We start from the raw sequence: 11,437 nt of genomic DNA on the forward strand, positions 1-11,437 counted from the left end.
TTTTTATAATATCTTCGGGCTCGGACTGGAGCAGACCTGACGTAGTCAAATTTTTAACCAATGAAATCATTCGGCAAACCTCGGCTGATTCCGTCACCTTCATCAAACCTCGGCTGTACGTAGTCTGTATCATCCAGACGTTTGCGTTTACCTCCACAAAGGTGGAGGTAAACGCAAACGTCTGGATGATACAGACTAATGATACAGCCGAGGTTTGATGAGGTACGAATCGGCCGAGGTGTGCCGAGTGCCAATGAAATTGTTGTTGATATGACCTTCACCTTTGTACAGTGTATCCCAGAATCAAACGTGTTTTATCTGGATCTGAACAGTTTATTTTTTCATTAACTATGTTGGTTGCACAACACACAAAGATGCGAAAGATATGATATATAACTAGAATCTTTGTAAAGGTATCCCAGGTAAAACTTTACAGGATATATATTTCTATTGTTTAGAGAATAAAAACCGGTGCCTAGTGAAATAGTTCCACGTGTAATTTCATCAAAGTATTATATGTATGTTTTTTTTAAAAACATTCTATTGAAGTAAATATTCATTTATTGAATTTTGGGATACTTTTACTTAAAAGCATTGAGTCAATTTAGAATAAAAATGATTTTGATTAACAGTTACTGTTGAATTTTAGATTGACCTTTCTCTCTAAATTCTGGACAATACTCTTAAAAAAAAATTATGGAAAAAATTTAGACAAAAGTTTGCCAATTTTTTGTTAAAGGAAAATAATGAGGACTGCATTCTCCTTTATAGAGGGAAACGAATTTCAGTAAGGAAAATATGTCTTCATAAAAAAAAATATATAGAAATAATGGATAAATACATAAAATTTAGATAGGAACAGGAGTGCCTAGACGTAATGATGATTAATATAAAAAAATCTGGTTCAATTTTCAGTCTATGGTTGTATTTAGTGTGATGTTAATCCCACACAGGTGCACCTTAACTATATTATATGTAACAGGAAAGGAGAAAATGTATTGTTGGACCGGGAATCAAATCCGGAACCCCTGCCTCACTAGTCAGGTGCTCGCAACTAGCCACTGAGCTACCCCGGCTGATATGCACAATTTGACAACCCAAACTATTACATTCCTCTCCTTAAATTGTCTTCACCCTCAAAGACACAACCTAAGTTCTTAAATTATTGCCCTTGCAGGAAAGCTTTTCACCTGCAAGTCCAGGGGGTGGTCAACAGCGCCAAATTATGTAACAGGAAAGGAGAAAATGTATGGCTGTCTAGGAATGAAACCCAGACCCCTGCATCGCTAGTCAGGTGCTCTAACCACTGATTACCCAGTCTGGTATCCTTAACCCAAACCATTACACATATTCCATAAGCACCATTTAATGCAATGCATATTTTTATCCTGAAGGTTTTTCCTCATCTGAAAAGACTCTGCATGGTAGATGATGGAGGGTACTGAAGTCAATCTGGGAGATTATATGGAGGTTGTCACTACCTACCATTGTAAATTTTGTAGTCACACATGTCAGACTGTAAAAGATATGGCTTGCCATGTTCAGCAGGACCATCTCTCAGCAACCCCTGCAAAGGATCCCCCACAATCTACTCAGGCAAGTAGAGAGGTACACATGATTACAAAATTTCAATAAACGTGCAGAGGAACATGCAGTAGTACAGAGAAATTGAGCAATTTACACAACCACTTATAAAAAAAACACTCAAAAAGAAGGTCTCAAACGATAGGTTATTGGAGAGGATCACAGAACAACATAGTTGGAGGTTCTTTGTGGGGAATATAGAAAGGTGGCAGGTCATATTTATCTATTTACCTGTATGAGACAGATCTTTAATTTTCAGGGATTATTGAATTAGGTAGCCATACCTATCTCTTTTTCCGTGTGTGTACATTGTTGGAGATATACCTTTATTAGGGTTATCGGGAGTTTGTTGTATGATTCTCTCTAATTAAACCTGCAAAGTAGCCTCCTCCAACTTTGTATAACCACTTGGTAGGGAAGGCTTTGGGTTCACAGCAAAGACAGCATAAAAGTGAACAATTTAAATTTAAATTTCACAATTTTGTATGTGCATGTCATTTTAACTTACTGAAGTGCTAGACTTTCTCTCTAGGAAAAAAATATAGATCACACCCATCCAGAACTCTACCTGTGAATGCTTCATAAATATGTTGCTAGGAAAACATTATGATTAAAGGGAAAATTGACATTTTTTCAAGAAAGATTTTATCAATTGTTGACAGTATCACTTATCAACTGCTGACAGTATCACTTATCAATTGCTGACAGTATCACTTTGTATTTCAGAATTCAGATACAGGAACACCAGATGCTCTTGGCTGCGGGACAGTGGCAAATGTCATGGTGATTTCCCAAGATGCCCAGCTTGAAAGCCAGGAAAAAGCACCCACTAGTAGAATTCTGAATGAAATAGATGCAGAAAACATAGAAACCAGGCTAGACATCACTGAAGCTGACCAGCAAAATACTGAGATCTTAAACAGTGAAAATCCTGCAGAAGATGCAAACTTTGTTAATGAAACAAGTAACAAATTAACCTTTGACATAGATGGCAAGATTGTGGAATTATCTCTAGAAAATGGAAACATTGAAAATATGGCTCAGTCAGTTGTCATGAAGAACAACGTTCAGGGACTAGAAGTGTTAGATTCTACTGAGAACTTCATCACTGTTGAAACAGGGACATCCACAACAGGTACAGAGCCAATCACAAAAGAGTTGTTCCTCTGCGGTCAGTGTAACACTGGATTCACCAGCATGGAAGAATGTCAAGATCATATGTATAAAGAACATAACGTCACAGTTGAAGATGGAAAAGTGAGCGTGGGGACTCAAGTTGAGACCACTTCACGGAGAAAGAATCAAAAACGCATCCAAAGTGAATCTGAGGAGGTGAAAGCAACAGATTTGAATGATTCCGACGTAGAATGGACCATTGAGTCAGAGACCCAATACATCAGTAAGGGCAGTCGTACTCGTGGTAAAATTTGTCCTCCCAAGGCACTGAAGAATGACTATTACCTTGGAAAGACGAGAATGAGTGATTCTAATAAAAGTGAACACACACCCAGGCAACCAAAACATGCCCCAAGTTACCAAAATAAATGTGGAAAACCGGGGTGTAATGCCAGATTCCTGACCAAGGCAGCATTAGAAATTCACCTGAAATGTCACACAGATAAGCCAGAGGTTTTCATGTGTCCTGAGTGCCAGCAACAACAGAGCAGATGGCGTCTGGTACGTCTGCACTTGTGGAAAGTCCATCAGATAGACACAGACTTGTTAACCTGTGATCAATGTGACTATAAAATTGATACGGCTAGCCGATTGAAGGTCCACCAGGAAATACACAGTAAAGACAAGCCATACTCTTGTGATACGTGTGGAAAGCACTTTCGACAACTGGCGCAGATGAGAAACCATCAGATGGTGCATAGTGACAATAAAAACAGTGACAAATGGTATATAAAAAAAAAATTCCCAAAGAAAGAATGATGAAAAATTAATTACCGGTATTATATTGAATCATTATTATCACACCACCATATAATCAGGATTAATAATTTCATAAATTATTTACATGTACATGTGCTGTAAATCACTTTTTATTCAAAGAATTTTTATTTCACTTAATTACACAAAACTGTCTGTACTTAAAATTTTACTCTAAAAGATATCGTTTAATAATAACCAGAATTCATGAAAATTTTGTCTGGCTATAAATAACGTATAACTATCTTGCGAAAATAAATTGTAGCGAAAATTCGGTGATCTACAGTATTAATTATCACTGAAATGCACAGCCTTAATAATGCATCTGTCTTCATTTTCTATGTCACCAGGTACAGTGAGCAAGAATGTGAAATCTGTAGTCGCAAATTTGTGAGCAAAAAATGTCTACAGGTCCACCTTCAGGTGGTGCATGGGAACCACAAGCCCTTCTCATGTACGGTGTGTGAGTACACCACGGCCAGAAAGGCTCAGCTGGAACTACACATGAGGACTCACACTCAGGAAAAACCATTCAAGTAAGTGCACCAGAATGAGGCCAGAAGTATTGCATTTAGATGGATTCAGATGAGGTTTTGAAGGATCTTATTTTTTGTCTTTTTTTTTTTTTATATATATATAATTGTAATGAAAAGGACCCAGTATTTTGTTGAATTTGTTCAATCATGTTTACTGTGGGTAAAAATCTATTGACAATTTCAATTTCCTTGGTATCAGAATGAAGAATGTTTCTCTATTTTCCTGATTTATAGGTGTGATGTCTGCAACTATGCCTCCATAGACCACAACTCTCTGAGGCGCCACAAGATGCGCCACACAGGACAGAAGCCATACAAGTGTCCCCACTGTCCCTACTCCTGTATACAGGCCATCTGCTTCAAGACTCACATGAAGAACAAACATTTTGGTGCTCATGGAATCTTCTGCTGTGAGTTTTGTACATACAAGTCAGTAAATGAACAAAAGTACTTAGATCATGTGCGTGATCATAAAAATGGACTCATCCCAACTACCTCAGTGAAGAAGAAACCTGAAAACATTACATTTGCGCCTAGAATTCAGAATATCAGCCAGTCTGTTCCACATATAGAGATAGTCAATGCTGGGGAGCAGGCACCTGTTTTTGTTGGGGGCAATGTAGAAAATCCAGGTAATCAAATCCAGATGCATGTGGAGATGTCAGAATCAGGGGAGCGAAGCATAAGGGAGGAGGACCTTCAGCGGCTGATGAGAGAAGGACTTGTAACTCAAGACATCACACAGCTGATCTCTTGTGCCATGAATGCCATTTCTCAGGAACCCTCTGTCCAGGGAGCCGATAGTCACATGACTCCTGTTCAGAATTCCGGACAAGTTACTACTCACATGATTACCTTCCACCTCCCCCCTCCTTCCAACAGTAGCACAGTACAGCTGCAGGATCAGAATATAGTCACTGTGGATCCTTTACCTATGAAAAAAGAAGAGAAGAAGGAGGCAACAGCACCTGCAGTTTATTTCACAGAAAATCAAGGAGTACTCCTAAACTCCAGTGATATTCAACTTCAACAGGAGGGGGATCCTGGTTCGGTTCTGTTAAACATTCAGGGTTCAGGTGTACCGGCCAATCTTATCCAGATTGCTGCTAACGAGGCAGAGGTTACCCAAAGTGCAACCATTCAGGACTTGGCTCAAATTAGCTGTCTTGTGAAGGACTCTGTGTATAATACAACAACTTACAGTAATATAGAAGGATAGTTATATTTTAAAGGGCTATAAATGTGTTTAATGTCAGTCAGTGTACAGTAAAATTTCAAAATAATGACTTATTTTATTGTTGGTAATGAATGAGTATTTAATCCATGTCCAAAACTTTTAAATGTATGTGAACATCACATGAACTATTTGTGGCAATTTAATCTAGAATTATATTCTTATAACAAACAAAGGATTGCACCAAAAACACCAAAATATCCCGCTAAAATAATTACAGATACACATTCAGCTAGGAATTATCATTGTAATTAAGGCCATCTTTTAAAAAAATTGTTTTCATGTCCTATCCTGACTCAGGATATAAAAAAAAATGCATGGGTAGGTAGGTAGTGGGAAATTTTTATTAAGGTTTTGCCAAAGGTCAAGATGTCCAAAAATTTATTTTTACAATAGCTCCAAAACTATGTGAGGTATAAAGTTAAAACTTTTACAGTTTCTAAATATATCATTGATTAACAGATAGAAAGTATCATTTTAATACAAACTTTAAAAAAAAAAATTTTTTTGAGAAAAAATTTCAAAAAAATTGGCATATTTTAAAAAAAAAAATGCACTTGCTTAATTCTGTACTTTTAGTGAAAACCATCATTGCAGAAATAATATATGTTTATCAATGAAGGGCATTAAGTTGGACGTGAATGGTCTCTGAAAGGCTTTTATTGAAAGCATGACCTGTATAATTAAGACAAGACCCCTATAAAATCTGTTATTTGCAATGAACTTTAGGTTTCAAATCTTAACATTTGGACAAAATAAACAGGGAAAACAACTTCCCAGAGGTTATCAAAGTCAAACTTGCCCTTCATTGATAAACATATATTGTTTCTTCAGTGATGGCTTTCACTAAAAGTACGGAATTAATTAGGTGTATTTTTTAAAAATATATGCATATTTTTTTTTAAAGAACTTTTCTCGATAAATATTTTTTAAAGTATTTGTTATCAAGTGATACTTTCTATCTGTTAATCAGTGATATATTTATAATCTGTAAAAGTTTTAACTTTATAAACCACATAGTTTTGAAGCTATTTTGTAAAAATAAATTTTTGAACATATTGACCTTTGGCAAAACCTTAAGAAAAACTTGCGAATATGAAGTTAGAATAATTAATAATGGGGTGGAAAAATTTCAGAATGAATAAAAAATACTCTGTTTCCTGGAGGTAAAAAAGTTTCAAATCTGGTCAATTTTAATCGGTCGGGCAAGGGCAAACAAACACTTTTTTTTAAAGATGACCTAACGAATAATATAAATTGGTTCTACTCAGTCTGCTTTTACTATGTAAGATACAAACTAATAATTCAGCAGTATCTGATATAGACTGTGAAATTGCTTTCAATGACATGCAAAATATTGAAATATTATCTATATATGTATGGCAGCTGAAAAGATGGAAAATACCAATTGGTCTTTAAGGTTTTAATGACATGTTAAAGAAAAAATAAAATATATATTTTATTTTGACTTTTAAAAGCCCGTAAAATTTATGTGGAACAAGAGCAAGAGTTGTCTTTCTTTTTTGACACTCTTGTGAGGTAGGAGGTACATAAAGTATATGTTTGTCAGCAGTCATGGAAGAAGACACTAATCTTGCTTCAGAGACAGAAAGCAGCCCCGAATCCCAAGAAAAAACACCTGATAGCTTTATTGAAGATCTTGCAACTGATTATGTCAATTACACTCAGTTTGACTCTGCCAAAGAGGTACATTACAATAGACATTTCCTTGTTATTTTCCTTTCTTATAAGGGGGAGGGGCACTTTGAAAATTACGTTTTTGGGGAAAAAGTATAGACTGGATGTTTATGACTAATTATTATAAATACATGTATCTAAGTAGTAAGTACCTATGTGCTATTGAATGATATGATATGCTAAAAATTTTCATAGTAATACAGTTTCTGTATACCATGTGCGGTAAATTAAAAGTTAATTTGAACTGTTGAAGGTAGCCATGAGTGCCAAACAAGGTGTACAGGGTATACACAGGGACTAGTAAGTAAATGTTAATCAAGTTCTAGCATCCAATGATGGATCATAATGTACTTGATTGACAGGGGTACACAGACCAGGTATTTTTGAAGGCAGGGTTTAAAATCTCTGCTACTGTAATCATGAAAATTAACACGTGGGGGTAATTTACCCAAAAAATATGGGATTAGAAAGATTTTGCGTAATTATCTCCTTGAGTAACAATGCCTTTAGGGTAGGTTGTTGTAATCTGGACCACCTGGTTAATTTCGACCGATCATGATCCTTAAAATGTTTTGTTTATAACCTATTATCATGATTATTGTGTACATACATTTATTTCATGCAGAAAACAAACTGCATTTTTAATGTGTTGATAATGATTTTATTTCCAAGTAAGTTGCTTACTGGAATATAATGATATCCAAGAAGAAACTTTATCACCAAAAAAATTATGAATGAGTGTTTACTGGGGTATTAGCTATTAAGAGAAATTATCACTTTTGACAATATCTGTATAGAAAGTTAATCAATGATTATCCCTGACGTGACATTAATCAAATTTGTTTTTTGCAACTATTTGTACATGTTTATTTTAAAATATTAAGTTTTTACAATTAATATGCAAATCAGCTGAACAGATATTGGCCAGAGTTACCCCTGCATGAATTTGGAGTCAGTGGGTAACTTCGACCGGTGAAAAATGACACAATACAATCTGCAACAATACTGCTTTTACCAGAAAGAATTCATGGCTGTACATAAAATTACATTTATAGTTAATAGGATGTTATTTGCATCTAACTAAATTTTTATAAGAAGAAAGGTTTACAGATATAAAACAGAAACCATAATACTTGTCAACTGGTTCATTAAGAGATTAGAATTATTAAATCAGTGCTATAGCTCATTAAACCGGTAAACATGTTGGCAAAATTGCATGTGCACAGTGTCAGTTTCCTTCTGATTATGTATGAATATTATTTTTCAGAAAGAAAAATTCAATGAGAATATAGAAGGAATGCTCACAAAGCTAGAGGAATTCTGTGGTTTAGTTGATATGGTAATATAATTGATCAGAAATCAAGTAGGGATGTCAATTTTGTCAATAATTCATATTCGAATATTCAATGAAAGTATTCGAATATTCAATAAAATAAATAAAATCTGGTTTATTTTAAATATACATCATCCTACTTTCATGAAAGGTTTAGTGTAGGAAGTTGGAAGTAAATTGTAAGAAGACTTCTGTAGGTGTACAATAAGGAATTCCATTTGATATTTTTCAATGTTTGAAATAAATAATTGATTAAAATGTAAAAAATATAATTTTAATAAATGATACATGTGTATTTATAGTAGCTCCAACTGAGGAACCAGTTGTCTTACCAAAGGAAAGTCATATACTGTTCAGATGTCAATACGTGTAATTAATTACAATTATCAGCCTAATAAGAGATGTGATTATAATCTTTGATACAATGTTTTATATAAACAAATTTTTCCATAGACAATTTCCCTAGGTAATATTATTAACTAATCTCCTGAACAGATAATGAATATAAAATTCAGTATTATGTACAACCCGAGATAATCTAGTAATTTACACGTTTATTCTGAAGTTGAGCCCTTTACAATATTTAATACAGACTAATTCTATCGGACAGTCATTCAATTATAAATTAAATTTATTTTGATAAGTATATACTCTTCACGTCTTTTAGACATTCTAAGAAGGTATTCATTTTGTTGTCTTCGATTCTAGATCCGATCGTATTTAACTAATAAAATCTATGAAAGTACAATTCATATTATACATAAAGCATTATTGTATAATTCTTTAAAATCTTACTCAAAACAAAATAATTTAGTAGATTTATAAGATAAGAAAGTAGTGAAAGAAATCGGGTGATCGAAATCACTAGTAAATTAAACAGGGATAATTCCAGCACTGTTCTAATCAGAATTTATTAATCACAGTACTTTTTATGAAATCTGAAAAACACCGAATATTTGAATCTTAAAATCATATTCGAATATCAACTCATCAAATGAATATTCGAATGTTCGAATATTTGTTGACATCCCTAAAATCAATAGATCTTTTCATCAGAAAATTACAGATATTGAAATGTAATCCTTTTTGGTGGTTTTGGTGGTATGCAAATCTATAATCTACCATAAAGACTTTTTAAGCCAGTTTAAACAAATCAAATTTTATCCACCTTAGAAATAATCTAATTAATGAAGGAGAAAAAAATTTGAATTGGTCTTTTAGTCTGTTATTTCCTTCTTCTTTTCTTCATTTAAATTTTCTAGTATATACTTTTTAGCCTCTAAAAGTGTTCTTTTTTTCAGATTAGAGCAGATACTAATCTATGTTTAACAGAAACACTACCTAGAATACAGACAAAATGTACACAGATGCAAGAAATATTTGAGAAAATTGACAAATTAGAGGTAACATAATAGAATACAGAATGAAATAAACATATTTAATTATTATTGTCATTTTTTTCCCTAATTTTATGCTGTGTGAGGCTGCCAAACAGTTTACAAAGCATTAATTATGCTAATTTGGAAAAGGGGTTAATAAATCATGCATACCAGTATATTGAATATGACAGGAAAATAAAAATAGGACCCAAAACTCTCATAAATTTAATGTGGACATTGATTTTTGCACTGTGAAAGTTATCTACCCTTAGTCAAACATCCTAATATTAAGTCATTTGTATGAATGTTTAATTTCAGAGCTGCTCTTCATATTTTTATACTTGTATTTATACCCACTAAGTCACGTCCCTAAAAATATCATGCCATTTATAGGTTTATGTTAACATTACAGGCCTTTGTGGGAATGGTGAAAACCAATGTAAGTGTGCTAGAGGAGTGTGTTAACAAAGCAGAGGATGAAATGGGATCCCTAAGTGGTCTGAAGAAGATGCTTTCTTCCTTTGTTGGACCAGTGAGTAATAGGAATTGGGGGAAAAAATCTAACCAACCAAACAAACAACAACAATTTTTTTTTTTAAAGAAATGATTTGCAAAAATATATTTAGGGCTTTAAGTAAACAAAAATCCTTATTCATTTTGTGAAATTGATATTTTTGTGTTTTATTAATACATGAATGTCAGTAAATACAATATCAACATTGAGTCAGAGTGTAGGAGTTTTAAAAAATACCGCAAATCTCTGGTATTTAAAGATAATATTTGCAGAAATATTGAGGACCTGATGTATTTAGAATTTTATATTGATTTCATGTTGTAAGTTAACATTTTTTTGATTTAATAATGCATGAATGCCATTGGGTAAATTATATCTAACTCTTTCTTCACAGAAAAAAACAGTTTCAAAATCAGACAAAAAGGCAGTTTTCAACCCCCCTGAAATTTTCAGCACCAAGGACTTTTTTCCAGGACCACAGGAAAATGTGCAAATAGAAGACACACCTGCAGAGAACTGACTCAATTAAAGTGATAAAAATTAACATTCCAGAATCGGATCTCTCAGAAAATAAATTTTGAATCAAATACTATGAAAATACAGCAAAATGGTGTTAACCAAGGGGAAGAAATAACCTGTGCACTTTTATGTGCATGATATTAAGAGTGTTGAAGCAGGATTCAAAATGTTTAGAAATATGCAGAGAAATTGGTATCATGTGTTCTGGCATTGGCAGTATTAATTTTTTTTTTATTTCAAAAAGATTTTTTTCATTTGCGTTTTCAAACTTAAATCTCAGATACATACAGGGATACTGGAAATTTACAGTATACTCTGAAAATCACTGATTTCATGGAGGTTTAATTTTTGTTGTTTTTAAGAGTCCCACAAATCCATGTCCTCCACGAAATGTAAAATTTCAATAATATAACAACTCTACACTTCTCCAACTACAAAATCAAATCTCCATGAATCAAATTTTTCCCCCCAAACCTCAAAATTTGACCCCATAAAAATATTTGATATTACAGCAGGTGATAAGTAAATTTTCTATTCTCAAGATTTCTGTGGGACCAGTGAATCATCAGTGCTTTGAGAAACTGTTAAGTTATGTGCAAAAGTTAACCGATTTTATGTTTGGGCCAAATGTATGGGAATATACCTGGCCTTCAATGTTATATATTTTTTGTTTACCCTAATAAAATTGAATGACTATTTGGATGTAAA

General features: G+C 33.5%; 2 protein-coding genes across 2 annotated transcripts; both read left to right on the forward strand.

Moving 5' to 3' along the window:
• The first annotated feature begins 296 nt into the window (after nucleotides 1-296).
• LOC133175390 (uncharacterized) lies at nucleotides 297-5,308 on the forward strand. Its single transcript, XM_061310494.1, has 5 exons — nucleotides 297-422; nucleotides 1,395-1,608; nucleotides 2,311-3,485; nucleotides 3,867-4,052; nucleotides 4,287-5,308. Exons 2-5 carry the CDS (start codon nucleotides 1,429-1,431, stop codon nucleotides 5,269-5,271), a joined length of 2,526 nt encoding a protein of 841 aa, XP_061166478.1. The 5' UTR covers nucleotides 297-422; nucleotides 1,395-1,428; the 3' UTR covers nucleotides 5,272-5,308.
• A 1,529-nt stretch (nucleotides 5,309-6,837) lies between these two features.
• LOC133175388 (biogenesis of lysosome-related organelles complex 1 subunit 4-like) lies at nucleotides 6,838-10,771 on the forward strand. Its single transcript, XM_061310493.1, has 5 exons — nucleotides 6,838-6,993; nucleotides 8,252-8,323; nucleotides 9,619-9,720; nucleotides 10,109-10,228; nucleotides 10,605-10,771. The coding sequence occupies exons 1-5, from the start codon at nucleotides 6,862-6,864 to the stop codon at nucleotides 10,728-10,730; spliced, it is 552 nt and encodes a 183-aa protein (XP_061166477.1). The 5' UTR covers nucleotides 6,838-6,861; the 3' UTR covers nucleotides 10,731-10,771.
• Nucleotides 10,772-11,437: the final 666 nt, after the last annotated feature.

This window comes from Saccostrea echinata, unplaced genomic scaffold, assembly GCF_033153115.1.
Source record: "Saccostrea echinata isolate AGI-Se365-2 ecotype Australia unplaced genomic scaffold, CSIRO_AGI_Sech_v1 ptg000062l, whole genome shotgun sequence".
Taxonomy (NCBI): domain Eukaryota; kingdom Metazoa; phylum Mollusca; class Bivalvia; order Ostreida; family Ostreidae; genus Saccostrea; species Saccostrea echinata.

Coding starts and splice junctions, on each gene's coding strand:
- LOC133175390 (XM_061310494.1), top strand. CDS start 1,429: ATGATGGAGGGTACTGAAGTCAATCTGGGAGATTATATGGAGGTTGTC. Junction 1,609..2,310: donor CTACTCAGGCAAGTAGAGAG/GTACACATGATT, acceptor TTTGTATTTCAG/AATTCAGATACAGGAACACC. Junction 3,486..3,866: donor AATAAAAACAGTGACAAATG/GTATATAAAAAA, acceptor CTATGTCACCAG/GTACAGTGAGCAAGAATGTG.
- LOC133175388 (XM_061310493.1), top strand. CDS start 6,862: ATGGAAGAAGACACTAATCTTGCTTCAGAGACAGAAAGCAGCCCCGAA. Junction 6,994..8,251: donor AGTTTGACTCTGCCAAAGAG/GTACATTACAAT, acceptor ATTATTTTTCAG/AAAGAAAAATTCAATGAGAA. Junction 8,324..9,618: donor TCTGTGGTTTAGTTGATATG/GTAATATAATTG, acceptor TCTTTTTTTCAG/ATTAGAGCAGATACTAATCT.